Source organism: Mytilus galloprovincialis, chromosome 10 (genome assembly GCF_965363235.1).
Source record: "Mytilus galloprovincialis chromosome 10, xbMytGall1.hap1.1, whole genome shotgun sequence".
Lineage (NCBI taxonomy): Eukaryota > Metazoa > Mollusca > Bivalvia > Mytilida > Mytilidae > Mytilus > Mytilus galloprovincialis.
Genome location: NC_134847.1, coordinates 46,042,813 through 46,060,662, shown reverse-complemented (window position 1 = coordinate 46,060,662; position 17,850 = coordinate 46,042,813). Strand labels below are relative to the sequence as shown.

Sequence of the window (17,850 nt, the reverse complement as noted above, 5' to 3'; positions counted from 1 at the left end):
ATTAAGAATTGAATGCTTCTTTTTGTAACTTTATTTGGGTGTAAAAGCGTTGACCAAAGTACATTTTGTATGGAGCTTCATTCTAAAAATGTGAGCGCGGCCAACACTTTTACAACTCTATGAAGTTACAAAAAAGAAGCATTCAATACTTATACATGTAATTACATTTTTTAGCTATGATCATGAAAACACGAATTTTATAATTTGTTTATTTAATTCACCTGTGCACTTTATTGTGGGACCACATGCTATCATGAATGATCAGTTTCATTGAGTAATGCAATAGCTTTAGGAATAACACGTGATGTGCAGTAAGTCAATCGGAATAAAGTATTATAATGAAACATACATCTAATGTAATTATTTACTGTTGAATTGCAAATTTTTAGTGGGAAAACTGACCAATTGGATCAATTCCTTGTAGACATTCATTTGTAGGTCCTATTTCATATTGAATAAAAGAGGATTGAAAATAGTTGAATACATGTATCTTTTACATGAAAAAAATCATAAAAATTAAAAGGAAGCATACTGATTGATTGTTTGCTCCAGTGGCAAATATTTCAAGAATATTGAGGATGACATAAAACAACAAGTTACGATTTCCCTCTTACTGAAATGTCAAACAAAAATTGGATTAAGAAGTGAATTTAAGATATCTTTCATTAATTAGTTATCTGTTTGAAATAGAAAATTGATACTTGACCACTGATTACAATTAGACATGAAAATAACATAAAAATGGCAAATAATGAGCAAAAACAATTTCTGCAACTTTATGTAGACACCCGATATAATTAAAATGAACAAAAACAAAATCATTTCAGATTGCAGGTAAATAACAACAACTCAAAAATGCTGAAAATAATAATATAATAAAATATCACATATTGTATTTCTATATACAATTATAAGGTACCGGTAACACTAAATTCTGATAACTTATAAACCAATACATATGTGCCCGATTTTTGGCAATAATACTTTTAGGATTCTGTATTTGCTTAGATCAGACAACCCTTAAACTAATTAACTTCTTTTCTCTGTATCTAAATTAAGGTAAGCATTTCATTTTACCCTCGTTCTTTTTCTCAATTTTTTTGTTTTTTGGTATTGATTTTTTTTTATTTAATCTTGGTTAAATTTTACAAATTGAACATTGCAAGGGTTATTTGTAATGCTTTAATGCAAACAGAAATAATAAAGTCTAGCCTGGGTAACAATAGTTTTTAGCCTGGGTACTAACAATAGTTTTAACAATAGCTGAAGAATAATACTGATTGTTCATCATAAATTTGAAAATGAAGATGAATGAAACGTGCTATCTTTGGAATCGGCATCCAACAGGAATGTAATAGGATCAACAGATGATTCCATTGATGATGGCATAATGTCAAGGTCAGAGAATGACGGATGTGTCAACATGTCAACTGCCGTATGATCATAACCTGTTGACATCACAGGGAATGTGGAATTATGACACGTTGTTGATGCCGTTGTTATACAGGAAGGAAATAACTCATGTGTTATATCTGACAAGTCATGAAGAGGCTGTACCTGCATCAGATCATGTGACGAAGAAAATACTGAGCTTACACATTCACTTTGTCTGAAAGAGTTAAGAATCGAATCATATAATATGTTTTCTTCAGCGCTTGTATAAACCATATCCACAAGAGAAGAGGAGGAATCAACTGACGGAAGTTTAGACGGGATATCCCACAGATCAAATGATGTCATAGGAACATCATGAGAATGATCATTTGTTATCTCCCCTGTGGCGAGTCCTGAGTTAGTGCTCATTATTTCGTTTGGCAGACTTGCATCATACGATGACTGCACATGTGCATCATGATGGAAAATTGTAGAGGGCGTCGTCAATGATGATTGTAAATTAGAATCTCCATGGTTGAATTTATTGTCCGATCCTACTTGTGGAGAACTTGTACTTAAAGTGAGGTTTGGTGACAAGGTCAGATGATGATATGGTGCAGAAGATATAACAGGATTACTCTGCTCTTTTGGAAGTTGTTGTGTTTTAAGATATGTATTTGTAGATCTCAGCTCTGCGTCCTTTTCTGAAGAATCATTACCATTCACGTCACCTAAATGTGTTATAATCTCCTCCACATTTCTCTTAAATTCCTCTGGTTTGTCCATTATTTTGGTTTTTGTGCTGACCTTCCTCAGGGCTGACAAAACAGCTAAAAAATACAAGACCTTTAATCTTTTTATAAAATTTAATAGTTCAGATCTAAATATAATAAAAAATTCTTTAAGTCAGGGGTTATTGATATAATAATTGGGTTTCTGAAGAAATGTTACACAATGCAAGTAAATTAAACAGTTGACAGGGAAAATAGATATATTTACTTGTGAGTTAGTTGTCCTCCTCCTTAAATTTACATTTTCATAATTCAAAATGTTTTTTCTTTTGTTTTAGCCTGTTATTTAGTGGTTGCCGTTTGTAGTTGCCTTCTTATCTACATTTAGCATACATTTCTTTTTTGAATTGTTTCACATTTTGTATAATGAGGTCTTGTAATGATTAGTATGTAGTATGTCTAATAGATGAAGATTGTAAATGTTTACAAATCCTCAACTTTTGGTGTCTTTAGAGGATAGTTGCCTCCATGGTAAGCATACATTGTACCAGTTCAACAACAATGAGCAATAACTAATTTGTCAACTAAGGAGGTTATATCTCATTGATCAACTGACAATTTCAGTCTTAATATGCTGTGTTAACTAATTTGTAAATAATTTTATCTATAATAGACTTGTAGTTTTTATATACATATACATAATTCTATCTTGACTATATAGAATTGTGGCACAGTCTGAAGCAATTTATATATGATGCAGATTTAATTTTCTTGTGGTGGCCATGTTTTTCATCTGTTAGGAACAAAATGAAGCGCATTTTTAGACGACAATCTCTACTTTGTAGTTTTGTTAATTTTAAAGTTTAGTATCATCTGTATAAAGTAAAGAACTATTACTATATTATATATATTAATTTTTACCTGGTCGGAGATTTATAAGGGACATATTTTCTTCGACCCACTTTCCAACTGAATTCACAAACATCTCCCTGGTCACACCTTCCATAGCTTTTTTATAAGCCTCAAACAATGGTTTCAACAAAAAGCGGAACTGACAACATGTTAAGGAATTCATTTTTATCTAAGTTAATTAGAGTTGTTTCCCTTGTTACAAAATTTTAACATTGCAAGGGAAGCAACTCAAATTGTCATGCAACAGGTTCATGTAAATAAAATATAATGAAAGCTGGATAAAAGTAATTTGGGCTTTTAGACAAAATAAAAGTACAGAATGGAGAGAAAGGGCATTAAAAATAATCAACATAAATGTTAAATAACAAAAGGGAGGGAAGAGCTGCTAGCAAATGCAACTTGTGGTTTATAAAGTCACTAATGAATTAGAAGAAAGCTTATTCTACACTTATTTCAAAATATACTTTTACAATGTATTGAATTTTCTATTAGTAAAAGGCAATAACCACCTGCTTTAAGTTTAATCAAATGATATCTTATTTCACTCTAATTCCAAATTACAAGGTTTCTATTATATCTTTAATTTAAAGGGGGAGATAATTTGATACTTTAGTTTCAAAAATTATGAATAACTTAATTTTATACGTTTATTAAAAAATATATAGTAAAGTTGTACTTTTGCTTGACTGGTGTGTGTAAAATCTTTTTTTTTCAGTAGGAAGCCAGAGAACCTTAAAAGAAACAAAACCTTTGACAGGAAATAGGCAATTCTCATGATTGGGTTCAAACTCTCAAACTCTGCGATTAAAGGCTAGTGATTACTGAAGACGAACTATTGGAAAACTTCCCAACTGAGGCTTCCTTTTAGCTTTAAAGAACTAATAAAAACTTACTACTTCCTGACTTTGCATAATGTCAGAAACGATAGGCATATACAAAATATGGAGTAACTACCTCTTCCTCTTTTTGAAATCTAAAGATTTATACAAATGTTGACACTTAAATCAATGCCTGATTACTCTCTATGTATCTCAGGAGAGACAATAACAACACGCTGCATAACAGATAAAAACCAAAGGATACCATCCAGAATTTCCAGTTTTCTTGTGTTTTCTGCTTCACATACTTGTCAAACATTGCATCAAGGTCAGTGCTGGACTTCTCTTGTAGTTTTATACCAACAGCAGGCAATTCCATTTGTAGAATACTAAAAAATAAGTAGTACACAAAATGAGAAGACGTTCACATGAAATATACCTGGAAAAAAGGTAAGGTAATTCATTTCAAGAGACAAATGCATTCTCATCAAAAATGAAAAGTTTAGAATTTATACAAGTATGGATTATTTCTGTAAAGATCATTGGAAATAACATATAAAATTTCCATTGGTAAAAATTCTTATAATAGTATATCAAGTTTTGTTAATCTAAAGATAGACACATACAAAATATGTTCAAGAACTTTTTATTTTTAAAATATCTGTTCTAAAAAAAAATCTAAAGCAAGGCCTTTTTTTTTGAAAAATATTTTCAATGCATTTGTCTCCTTTTTAAAGCAATGGACATTTCTGACACCCAAAGCAGAGAATTTGTTTAAAATAAAATAAAAGCAAGAGTGAATATTCACTTTCCAATTCTACTCTTCTTGAATAACAAATCTTTAAAAAAATTATCAAACACACATGAACTTTTTGGTCAGAAATGTGTTGTATACTAAACTGCTAGAATTTTGTGCATCACAAACTATAAACTTAAATGCTTTCATACTTTAAAAAGCATTTATAATTTAGAACATTTATCGTTACTAATTATATATTTGTAAACTATGTAATATATCATATACTCCTGTAAAAAAAAAGAAAATTAGTGTAAATCATCTACAATTAAAACAATAACTATATTAATATAAATATGGACCTGTGCAAAAAAAAAAATCAAAAAATCTACAATATCCATACTAATGGATTCTAAGGGGAAATTGGAGATAAAAAGGTCTCCAATGATACATACATGATTAAATTTTCTTAAATACTTAAAATTTTATCTAATTAAAGAAGCTTACAGTTTGTGATAACTCTTACAAACAGACTGAGTTTCAAACTTGTATTTTTGAAATATAAGTTACTGCAATCTCCCCAAGATGATGTACTAGCTTTCAACCACTTCACAAGTGTAAAACAGTTTTTTTCTGTGAAAGGCAAGATTGACTTATAAACAGAACCTTTATCATGTTTAAATAAGTAAACAACATGCATAATCTCTCATCTGAATAAGATTTCAAGATCTTTTTCCTTTTTTTTTTCCTGTTGCAAGGTTAAGCAAATTCGATACTAATAAAAGTACAAACCTCTGACATAAGGAAAAATCTAGAAACCTGCTTAATATCAGATCTTGAACAGCTCTTGTTTACTGTTAAAGACTGAGCTTCTCCATGTGAAGACATTTGAATAAACTGGCTTAAAATTTGGATAAAATGATTTGATTGGTTGATACAAGCTGGACAAATCAATTCAAGAGGAGATAATGCAGTAATTTTGACTTTTTCTATTTGTCTTCCATTGTCAAACAAATTGAAAATCAAGAAAAATTCTAGCAGTATAGTATGGTATAATATATCTTGCTGCATACAAACATGACAAATAAATACGCTCATCAATGTTTTTAGATTTAAAAACAAAATAATGTATCGTTACATTAGAAACATTACAATTCATTTGCATTAAATTCAACACAAATAATAATTGTTTTTAGACTTACTGAATTTGGTTACCCAGAGCCTCTATTTCATGGTGCAGGGCAAGGGCCTCGTCCTGCTCGGCCTTAGATTCAACCTTAAGTTGGCGACAGTATTCAGCAGCTACAATAGGGAGATTGGTCAGAATTTTTGGGTGAGTGCCCCATTAATTCGGAGGCTTCACAACAAAACTTAAGTAAAAACAAGCGAACAATTTATGTGACAGGTCAACCGATACTTATACAAGTCTCTTGAAAATAATCCAAATTAACTTATGATAGTGAATTTAAAGAAGTCCAAATTCTGTTGTATGGTTAAACAATTTTTACCGAGACTAGTAACTGTATCAATAGACTTGACACAACCCTTAAATACCAATATCTTAACAAGACAGAAAACACATCAAGAGTAACTATAAACTTAAATTTTACATATATTTCATACTAAAATATCTAATACCTACTTTTAAACAACATTGATGACTTGCTTTCTTTAGAGGAAACGTTTTCTAGGGCTGGAACTAGCTCACGTAGAGAATCAAAGCCTTTCTGAAAACAAAATAAGCAACCCAGGCATGAAAAATTGAGATTTTAAATTATTCAAATTTCACTGAAATAAATATATCATTAGAAAAATTAGTTCCTTATTGAGAATAAATATGGTATTAGCTCAAACAATAACTTCAAAATCAAAATATCCCTGCTTTTTGCTTCATCTGCAACAATTGAGTTACTTTCCTTAGATAGGTATTAATTAAGATAAACTTTTGAGTATGGAATTGTCAAATGCTAAATAATTTTGTGTTTGCAGTTATAAACAAAAAGCAGTTTTATATTAATTTTTTGACCCAAAAATATCATAGCTTCTCATCATAGATTTGTAATTTACTAAACATTGAAATTCTTCCCTTTCAGACACACTTTTTTTATGAAAAAGTTTACATTTATAAACATGTTCAAGAGTATAAACTATTTTCAACACAGAAATCAGCTTTTAACAAAATCATTATTCATCTGAAAAGATAGAAGCCTATGATTTTTTTTTTTAATGCCAATACATAAATTCAATAAATAAACAACAATTATAACATTTTACACATATACAGTTACCTTAGATACTTTACCTGACCCTAGAATTATGGGGATCTGGCCCAAATAAGCTTTTAGATTTTTCAAAAGGTCCAAATTCTTTGGTCCCTGATTTTTTACCAACTCAATAAACCTCAATCATTCCGAATCATAAAATATTCATTCATTCTGAAAAAGTGATGCATTGAGTAACACACAGAAATATGCATGCCTTTAAAAGTTTGTGCAAATAAGAATGTATATCATAATCACTTGTATAGTACAAAAAAATAAATCAATAAATGTATATATAGATAATATAGAAATATTCATCTGAACCTCCTCTCTATAAATTTTTTTTAGTGCAAATGTCGTTTTCATTTGCCCAATTTCTTTTTTTTAAGTATCAAATGAATTTAATTTTTATGCAATGAATTTCAGTTACACGATTCAGATTGTATGCCCCTTTTTTCAAATTGGATAAGTGTGGGGGGTTCAGGTGAAATTAAGATATTATTGTAGCTCAGAAAAATATGTGTCTGAAAAAAACATTCGCCAGACACAAGTTTTTCTTATAGCAAATATTCAAATACTGCAATATAAATGCATCACAAAAAAATCATATCATATAATATAAACAAATATAATATAATTTACACCTTAAATACACATTCAACTTTAAAAATAGACTACTCATAAAGTATATGTTACAAGCATAGTAAAAAAAACAAAGAAACAAATTTCCATTTCTATCAAATGGAAAATGTTTCATTCTAAAATGGAAAATTGTTTCAGCATTTTCCTGAACATTTACAAATTTATAAGTGCAAAATTACCAGTGCTGTAAAAATAAAGATATATCTTTGTTTATAAAAGCAAACCTGTATTTTATCCCTCCTTTTATGCTCTGCTTTAATATGGGAATCTCTTTTGTGCCTTGGAATAGGGTTGGATGGTCTACCACATTTTCCATTGCCTTTGCTGGAGTTTGGTGACTTTGCAGCCTCCAAACTGTTCCTTCTTGAACCACTGCCACATACCTGAAATAAAGATTAGAATTGAGAATGGAAAAGTGGAATGTGTCAAAGAGACAACAACCCGCCAAAGAGAAGAAAACAGCGGAAGGCGACCAATGGGTCTTCAATACAGCGAAAAAATCCCACATCTGAAGGCGTGCCTCAGCTGGCCCCTAAATTAATAGGTTTACTCAAAGACCATTCATTACCCCTAAATTTAACTGAAGTCCAGCAATTTTGCATGATGAGGATTTTTCATAATTTCATACTGAAGCCTAGCTTAAAATATTCAAGGTATAATTTGAATAACATTGAAAAATTAGTTGACAGATTTTTGTCAGAACTAGACGTGTCAACTTTCCAGATATAATATGTATGTCTCCTTTACTAAAAGGGTCATATCTCCCAAATGCTGCCAGATGAGATATTAAATATTACACAATATATCTTCCATTTGAAACAAAATATTACGAAAATAAAATGTTTTTTTCATCAAGACATTATAACTATTTTGACTTAAATAGGTTGTGTTTAAATTATTTAAATAACATTGTGTTGTGTTTAAATTATATGAATGTAATTGTTGATTGTGAGAATAAATTCTTTTTACATTTATTTTTCAGCTTTGAAATAAAATAGTATGACAAAAGACATGCCACAATTACTAGGGCAACTATACCATTTCCCTAAAAGATATAAAGAGAATATTATGGAACCCACACAGAAAAAAAATAATTAAAAAAAATAACTTGCAAATGTAGTTGAAAAATGTATATAGTTGCTGGGACTATCATACTAACAGTATAATAGTCCCAGATAGTTGAGAGGATCTAATATTTTATGGGAGATTTCAAAATTTCGATTTCTTAATGTCATATTTAAGTAGTTTGTAAAATTATCTAGGATATTTGTGAAGGATTTAAAAAAACATGTTGTTAACTAATGTACATTGTATAGGGTTTGATAAAATGTAATATTATGATTAGAATTATCAAAATGAAAATAGTGTGAAAGATATATATTACAATTACATCTCAGATTAAAAAATCATTTATAGGTAGGAAAATGTTGATTTCTATTCACTAATAACCACTCCAATATCGTATAATGTTCTCAAGTTATATCATGGAAGGTGAGAATTTTTATTTTACTAATTGAAAAAAATCAATCAGGAGACGATACCATTTTAATTATCCAATCACAGTCGATTAAAAAAGAATTGAGAAATGGACTATATAAAATTCCTGTTTACGTCAACAATTTTTCTGGACTGGTCCATTTAAGCGAATCTCATTGGTTGCTGAAAATCAGGTGACAAGTCGTAAAATTGGAGTATATAAACCGATTCTCTCCGAAATCCCGTTTCTGCTACGCGCAGCATTTGACAGGACAACAACTCACGTCAGTTTTAACTGAAAATTTTGTGAATGGATTTTAAAACATTTCTACACCGGTTAAAAACCGCATTTGATAATGCCACGGAGCCTGACATACCAAGTCAACATGAGATTAGCAGTAGTTTACAGTATATATCGTCGAAATCAACGAATATTATTCAACAAGGACTTGAATGAGAATCGAAATTTAACAAGAGAAAATATACAATAAAATAAAATAGACCAGCAATGTAAACAAAATTCCTACCTTTAACTTGGTTATATTCTCGTCAAGCTTTTTTATTTCTTCGTCTGAGTTAAATGACAAGTCCTTAATGGTCAATTGATTATCCTCGGCAAACTTCATTGTTAACCCACGCTAAAGTTTAACACGACCCGCGGTTTATATAGTTGTATCCCACAATGCAATAGTAAAATCTCTAAACAAACGATCACCTCATATTTGAAGAGAATTTGTTTTGACTATTTTGTCAAAATTTTAGAAACTGCTTTTAATTATCCGTAATTTGTTATGACAGAAAATTTCAGAATTGGATCGTGATGTAAATTGTTATCGTTTAATAGCTATTCCAAGTATTCAGTAATTGTATACCTAGTCAACTAGCCGGTTTTAACTGGTTTATGTATAACTAACTTGTATGTTTTAATGTTCACTTGCAAAATTGAAATGACCAACAACTCGTAGGGATTTTTAACAAGACGGAAAAATAATTGATGGTGTCTTCTAAGACGTCCGCGCTTAATGCCGTTACACTCGAAAAATATTAGCTTTTCAAAAAGCTTGTTTATTTGCATGATCCAATTGAATTCTGTCTAGACGTTAGATATAGATTAAGATGTGACTGTCCGACTACATAATTCCTCAGCATATTTCTAATAGAGGACCCACAAGGGCAAAATCGGTACAATAATTAGCAAAATGAACATATTTACTTTGTAACTGTAAATACTAAACAAGAAAACAATTCAAATGTGAAATATAAATGACTCGAGATGACAAAATAAATATATACACCATAATGTTCGCTTTACAATGCATTTAATATTTAAGAAAATGAAATGTATACATATTCTGGGTATGACTGAAAAAAGGCGAGTGACCGGAAAGCCAAACTGACATATTTAATCACGGTTAATATAGTGCTTATAGCAGATAACTGCACAATTAAAACAATTGCTGTGACGAAGATTTGAAAATAAGGAGATATGGTATGATTGCCAATGACACCACTAACTATCCATCAAACATAAAACGAAGTGGATGTAATATGGCCATTCTTATTTATTCGTATAGTAGTTTCATTTTTTTTTATATACTGAACGCTGTGGGTAATTTACAACTATTTTATGAACAGTAATACGCGCCCCGGGTTTTGTGAAATTTCAAAGAACTTGGCAGACAAACCTTTGTGTAACTTTATCGGACTTTTACTCCCTCAAAAGACTGACGACATTTGGTTGACTATGACAACCGATAACTGCACATTTGCTGTGATGGAGATGTCCATTAATTTTTATACGACCGCAAAAATTTTAATTTTTTGGTCGTATATTGCTATCACGTTGGCGTCGTCGTCGTCGTCGTCGTCCGAATACTTTTAGTTTTCGCACTCTTACTTTAGTAAAAGTGAATAGAAATCAATGAAATTTTAACACAAGGTTTATGACCACAAAAGGAAGGTTGGGATTGATTTTAGGAGTTTTGGTCCCAACATTTTAGGAATTAGGGGCCAAAAAGGGCCCAAATAAGCATTTTCTTGGTTTTCGCACTATAACTTTAGTTTAAGTGAATAGAAATCTATGAAATTTTGACACAAAGTTTATGACCACAAAAGTAAGGTTGGGATTGATTTTGGGAGTTTTGGTTCCAACAGTTTAGGAATTAAGGGCCAAAAAAGGGCTCAAATAAGCATTATTCTTGGTTTTCGCACAATAACTTTAGTATAAGTTAATAGAAATCAATGAAATTTTAACACAAGGTTTATGACCACAAAAGGAAGGTTGGGATTGATTTTTGGAGTTGAGGTCACAACAGTTTATGAATTAGGGGCCAAAAAGGGGCCCAAATAAGCATTATTTTTGGTTTTTGCACCATAACTTTAGTATAAGTGAATAGAAATCTATGAAATTTAAACACAAGGTTTATGACCATAAAAGGAAGGTTGGGTTTGATTTTGGGAGTTTTGGTCCTAACAGTTTAGGAATAAGGGGCCCAAAGGGTCCAAAATTGAACTTTGTGTGATTTCATCAAAAATTGAATAATTGGGGTTCTTTGATATGCCGAATCTAACTATGTATGTAGATTCTTAATTTTTGGTCCCGTTTTCAAATTGGTCTACATTAAGGTCCAAAGGGTCCAATATTAAACTTAGTTTGATTTTAACAAAAATTGAATACTTGGGGTTCTTTGATATGCTGAATTTAAAAATGTACTTAGATTATTAATTATTGGCCTAGTTTTCAAATTGGTCCAAATGGGGGTCCAAAATTAAACTTTGTTTGATTTCATCAAAAATTGAATAAATGGGTTCTTTGATATGCCAAATCTAACTGTGTATGTAGATTCTTAATTTTTGGTCCAGTTTTCAAATTGGTCTACATTAAGGTCCAAAGGGTCCAAAATTAAGCTAAGTTTGATTTTAACAAAAATTAAATTCTTGTGCTTATTTGATATGCTTTATCTAAATATGTACTTTGATTTTTGATTATGGGCCCAGTTTTCAAGTTGGTCCAAATCAGGATTCCATATCAAGTATTGTGCAATAGCAAGAAATTTTCAATTGCACAGTATTGCACAATAGCAAGAAATATCTAATTGCACAATATTGTGCAATAGCAATTAATTTTCAATTGGAGTTATCTTTCTTTGTATAGAATAGTAGTCTATAATATATGTTGGACATTTGCCAGACATGACTATGATGTCATTTTCTATTTTTATTTGCCAATAACTTTATGTAAATAACTTCATTGGAAATTTGCCAATATAAAATGTTGCTGATGAAGTTTTTTTTTTATTGTTTTATACAATAAACAATGTATATTCACTTTTACTACCAACCAATCTTTACCATTCAGTGATAACAAGCACTTTATTTTACATTTTAATATTTTATGATGTATTTAAAAGAGTAGTTATTGTTGCAAAATCCATTAGAAATCTGAATTGATATCAGTTTTGGAAAAAGGAAAACGGGGATGTGAAAAAAAGGGGGGGGGTTAAATTTTTCTCATTTCAGATTTCATAAATAAAAAGAAAATTTCTTCAAACATTTTTTTGAGAGGATTAATATTCAACAGCATAGTGAATTGCTCAAAGGCAAAAAAAAACTTTTAAGTTCATTAGACCACATTCATTCTGTGTCAGAAACCTATGCTGTGTCAACTATTTAATTTTAGATTTAAAAAGTTTGAAGAAGAAATCTTTAATTGATTTGTAAAATCTTGACATTTGTTTTGTGTAAAAAAAAACCCATGTAATGTCAAAAATTTGATCACAATCCAAATTCAGAGCTGTATCACGCTTGAATGTTTTGTCCATACTTGCCCCAACTGTTCAGGGTTCGACCTCTGCGGTCGTATAAAGCTGCGCCCTGCGGAGCACCTGGTTATTCTTATAGTGATTGCAATTTGTTTTCTTCATACTAAAAAAACAGTTAAGGCCACCAACGGGTCTTCAACACAGCGTGAAAATCCCACAGGTGGATGTGGGCATCAATTGCCCGGCCTCAAACAAAAATGTGTAGTTCAGTGAAAATGCGCAAATGGAGTTTCAGTAACGTATGTGCTTACTTTAGGACTTTTTGCATCTCATTGTATACTTTAAATATTAATATGGAACTTGGTAAACTTTAAAATTAAAGACAAATTTTCACAAAACAGTAAATTATCAAGGTGCAAATACATTAATTACGTACAAACTGTATATTTGTTCTGCCTGACAGAAGTTCCCCTGGAATCTTTGTTATAAACAATGTCATATTATTGTCCAGTGGCGGATCCAGAAATGTTCATAAAGAGGGGGATGGGCACTGACTGCCGTCCGTAAAAGGGGACCCGCTACAGTCGTGCTTCAATGATTCTCTATATAAGCAACCAAACCCCAAATAAGGGCATCTTCGCTAGCCAAGGGTTACGATCCACTTCCCTCCTCTCTGGATCGGAACCATGCATTGACTAGCGAAGATGAAATATAAGGGGGGGGGCTCTTTTTTTTCTTTTCTTTTTTCTCTCGCAAATTTCACGTGAACACAATCGAATAATAATGTCTAGTCTACTTTAGGCCTGAAACTACGAAAAATGAAGGTTGATTAGTATTTGATACATTCGTATACCCCCGCCAACACTTTTGAGGCTTCTCATGGGGGGTCCTGGTAATCACATAATCACCATTTTTTTGCCAATATAATCACATAATCATTAAATATTTGCTTATCTTTAGTAATCAAATAATCATAAACTGAAAATACAGTCCTAGGTAATCAAATAATCATGAAATATTTGGCTTAATAATCAAATAATCATTAAAAAAACGGCCAAGTAATCACATAATCAAAAACCCCATGAGGGCCCTCACTTTTGCGAGAATAAATATTTCTTAGTATCTCTATTCCTTACATTTTAAGCTTGAGAAGTCTTTTATACTATTCCATCTATGATAACTGCTGGACAGATCAAATGTACAATGTAGATAAACTACAGGTGTAACCCACCATTGATTTCACCTATTAGTCTTGTCCAGAACTAAAGACAAAATTTCACGTAACATTTAATTGCATATAAGAAAATAACCATCACTGGAAGTTAACCAATTTTCACTCCTTTTTCCCTGTGCACAAGCATAGCAACCATAACCTCAAGTGTCCTAAATTTTCTATAGAAATGCCAAATAAAAAATAATGATGGGTTAAAACACCAAAGATATATGTTTATGAATCAGATTGTTTTTACTGCAATGAAATGTAGTTTCCTACAACTGTCAAATTCAAGGGAATATTTTTTTTCGATCTTCATCATTAATGGGATGAGAAAATTGTTATGAAATCAAAGTCCAACTTCATTTTCTCTTGGAAATGTTTGCGTGCAGTGAAACATGACAGTCAATGTGGGCTTTATCTAACTTTATAGGCCACCATAGAGCCTAAACAAAACCTATAAAAGACTGGAAAATCTGTGAAACATTTACAACGACAAATAAGAGTGCACACAGAAATGTCTGGCCTGCTTTATTAACATTAATTTTATGTTGATAGTCCTAAATGTAAAGCTCCACAACAAATATCACATTAACTTAACATGATCAAATAAAATAAGGTCAAGGTCAGATAAACCACACCAGAAATACAGGTACACCTAATAATCATTCCAAACACCAAACATAGTTAATCAATTGCTTACAATTTCTTAGACACGAACCCAACCACGAAAATTTAACATTGGCCTATGAACTATGAAAATGATGTCAAGGTCAGGGCATGTACACCTTACAATATCAATCTATGCATAAAATATAGTTCACATCTTTCTTATAGTATTAAAGAAACAAACTTGACAATGGAAACTAAAACATTAAGCAATGGACCATGAAAATGTGGTCAAGGTCAGATGATACCTGCCAAACAGCAGGCTGGTTCGATTCCTGTTCCGGGATGAAAATTTCAGGGACTGAATTTTCGGCTCTCTCTTGACACCATTTGCGAGTATGGTCTTGAGGAAACGATGATAGTCCGTCGGTAGGGGACGATAAATGGTTGACCCGTGTTAAGAGAGAGCCATATCTCTTGTACGTTAAAGACACCCTTGTAGATTTCGAAAAAGTGTAGGCTAATGCCGCATCCGCAAAGTGGAAATGAATTAATATAAGCTGCAAAACTTGCTTCGGGGGAATCCCAATCCACTACAAATAAATATTTTAAAACTAAACAATGATATACACCTTACAATCATTCCATAAACCAAATATAGTTAATCTATTGCTTTTCTATAGGTTGAGAAAAACAGACCAAAACATAACAAGAGTGCACACGCTGAAATGTCTCGCCTTCTATACAATCATTGATATTATGTTGATAGTCCTAAGTATAAAGCTAAGCTTTATTACATCTGTCACATAAACTTAACATTAATCAAGATAACTAAACAAAGACCAATGAACCTTGAAAAAGAGGTCCAGGTCAGATGAACCATGCCAGGCAGACAGGTACAGCTAACAATGCTTCTATACAACATATATAGTTGACACATTACTTATAGTTTAAGAAAAAAAGACCAAAACACAAAAACTTAACACTGTGCAATGAACCGTGAAAATGAGGTCACGGTTAAATAAACCCTGCTCGACTGACATAAAGATCATAAACTATTTCCATACACCAAATATAGTTGACCTATGGCATATAGCATTAGATAAAAAAAACCTCAAAAACTTAACTTTGACCACTGAACCATGAAAATGAGGTCAATGTCACATGACATCTGCCCGCTAGACATGTACACTTAACAATCATTCCATACAACAAATATAGTAGACCTATTGCATATGGTATGAGAAAAACAGACCAAAACACAAAAATTTAACTATAACCACTGAACCATGAAAATGAGGTCAAGGTCAGATGACACCTGCCATTTGGACATGTACACCTTACAGTCCTTCCATACACCGAATATACTAGCCCTATTGCTTATAGTATCTGAGATATGGACTTGACCACCAAAACTTAACCTTGTTCATTGATCCATGAAATGAGGTCGAGGTCAAGTGAAAACTGTCTGACAGACACGAGGACCTTGCAAGGTACGCACATATCAAATATAGTTATCCTATTACTTATAATAAGAAAGAATTCAACATTACAAAAAATTTGAACTTTTTTTTCAAGTGGTCACTGAACCATGAAAATGAGGTCAAGGACATTGGACATGTGACTGACGGAAACTTCGTAACATGAAGCATCTATATACAAAGTATGAAGCATCCAGGTCTACCACCTTCTAAAATATAAAGCTTTTTTAAAGAAGTGAGCTTACGCCGTAGCCGCTGCCGCCGGATCACTATCCCTATGTCGAGCTTTCTGCAACAAAAGTTGCAGGCTCGACAAAAACTTAACACTAAGTAATGAACGGTGAAAATCAAGGACAAATAATACCCGACAGACTGACAAGAACATCGTAAAATGTTCCCCTACACCAAATATGGTTGAACTTTTCATATAGTACTAGTATTAGAAAGAAAAAAACACAAACACTTATGTTTAAACACTGAACCATGAAAATAAGGTCATGATGACACCCGCCAGATGGACATGTACACCTTACAATCATTCCAAACACCAAATAAAGTAGAGCTGTTGCTGCTAGTATCCGACTTGATATTGACTTGACCGCGAATGCTAAACTGTGTTCACTGATCCATGAAATGAGGTCGGGGTCATATGAAAACTGTCTGACAGGTGCGAGGACTTTGCAAGGTAGCAACGAAAATCACTGAATAACAAATAAATATAGAATGCGACGGGGTAAAATATGGTTGTGAGCAATCATATTCCCTCCAAAAGAAAATGATCAAAGCAAAAAAAAGTAACAGCACACCATTTTAGAGAAATCTGAGTTAGTTTAATGGGATACATAAAATTAATTGTTGTGCCTGTCCCAAGTCAGGAGTCTCTAGCCTTTGTTTTTTTTAATTTTAATTTAATTATTTGTTTTGGAGTTTAGTATGACGTCCATTTTTTCACTGAACTAGTACACTTTTTTATTGAGGGGGGCAGCTGAGGCCCACCTCTGTGTGCAGGATTTTCTCGCTGCATTGAAGACTCATTCGTGGCCTTCGTCTGTTATCTGTTCTTTGTAGGGTTGTTGCCTCTTTGACATATTCCCCATTTCCATTCTCAATTTTCTAACTTCTTCAAAGTTTGTTCGCAATTATCTGTAGACAGACTTTTTAATCACTTTTTCGTGAAAACTGTTGGTAGATTTTTTTCTCAGTATTTTAGACGCGCCATGTGTGATGTCTGCTTAAGTTGTCACAGCCTTGGAATAGCATCACATATGTCACATTAGGTAATATTAAACATGTTGATTGCGTATTTTAATTTTTATAAGTTCATTGATTTAAAAAAAAAACTAGACGAGACGAGACCTTTCATCATGTTATCTTTTTAACTTTTAAATAGTGTTGTTTCACTTATTTTTAACGGAAGCCCTTCATGATCTTTAAATGAGCTTTGAGGGAGGAGAATCTTTCATTTTGATGATATATTATCTATTAAGTATTTTTTATAACCATAACACATTTTGAAAGAGTTTACAGTGACTGGTGACATATTAAAAAAAAAAGTGAAAGATAAGGTGATGTGGTATAATTGCCAATAAAACAACAATCCACCAAAGTTAAAATGAAGTGAATGTAAGCATTTAAAGGCAACCGTTTGGCCTTCAAACCATGAGGCTGTTTCACTCTGATTTATATTGTAACCAGTTGGTAGCTGTCAAAAACTGTCCCCTGCATCATACATTTATTTACACAAATAAAAATGAGGGGTTATAACAAGTAATCATGACATTTTTTTTTTAACTCAATACTACTATGGAACAACTTTATAATTGTGTTTCCGTTTAA

The 17,850-nt window shown here is 31.8% G+C and overlaps 1 protein-coding gene across 1 annotated transcript; it reads right to left on the bottom strand.

Annotated features, from left to right (window-relative positions):
• Window positions 1-762: 762 nt before the first annotated feature.
• On the bottom strand, window positions 763-9,721 carry LOC143047649 (uncharacterized). The gene is made up of 7 exons (XM_076220834.1): window positions 9,478-9,721; window positions 7,699-7,857; window positions 6,214-6,298; window positions 5,774-5,873; window positions 4,101-4,224; window positions 3,027-3,156; window positions 763-2,204 (listed from the first exon to the last, which is right to left on the bottom strand). Exons 1-7 carry the CDS (start codon window positions 9,574-9,576, stop codon window positions 1,288-1,290), a joined length of 1,614 nt encoding a protein of 537 aa, XP_076076949.1. The 5' UTR covers window positions 9,577-9,721; the 3' UTR covers window positions 763-1,287.
• Between the last annotated feature and the right edge of the window lie 8,129 nt (window positions 9,722-17,850).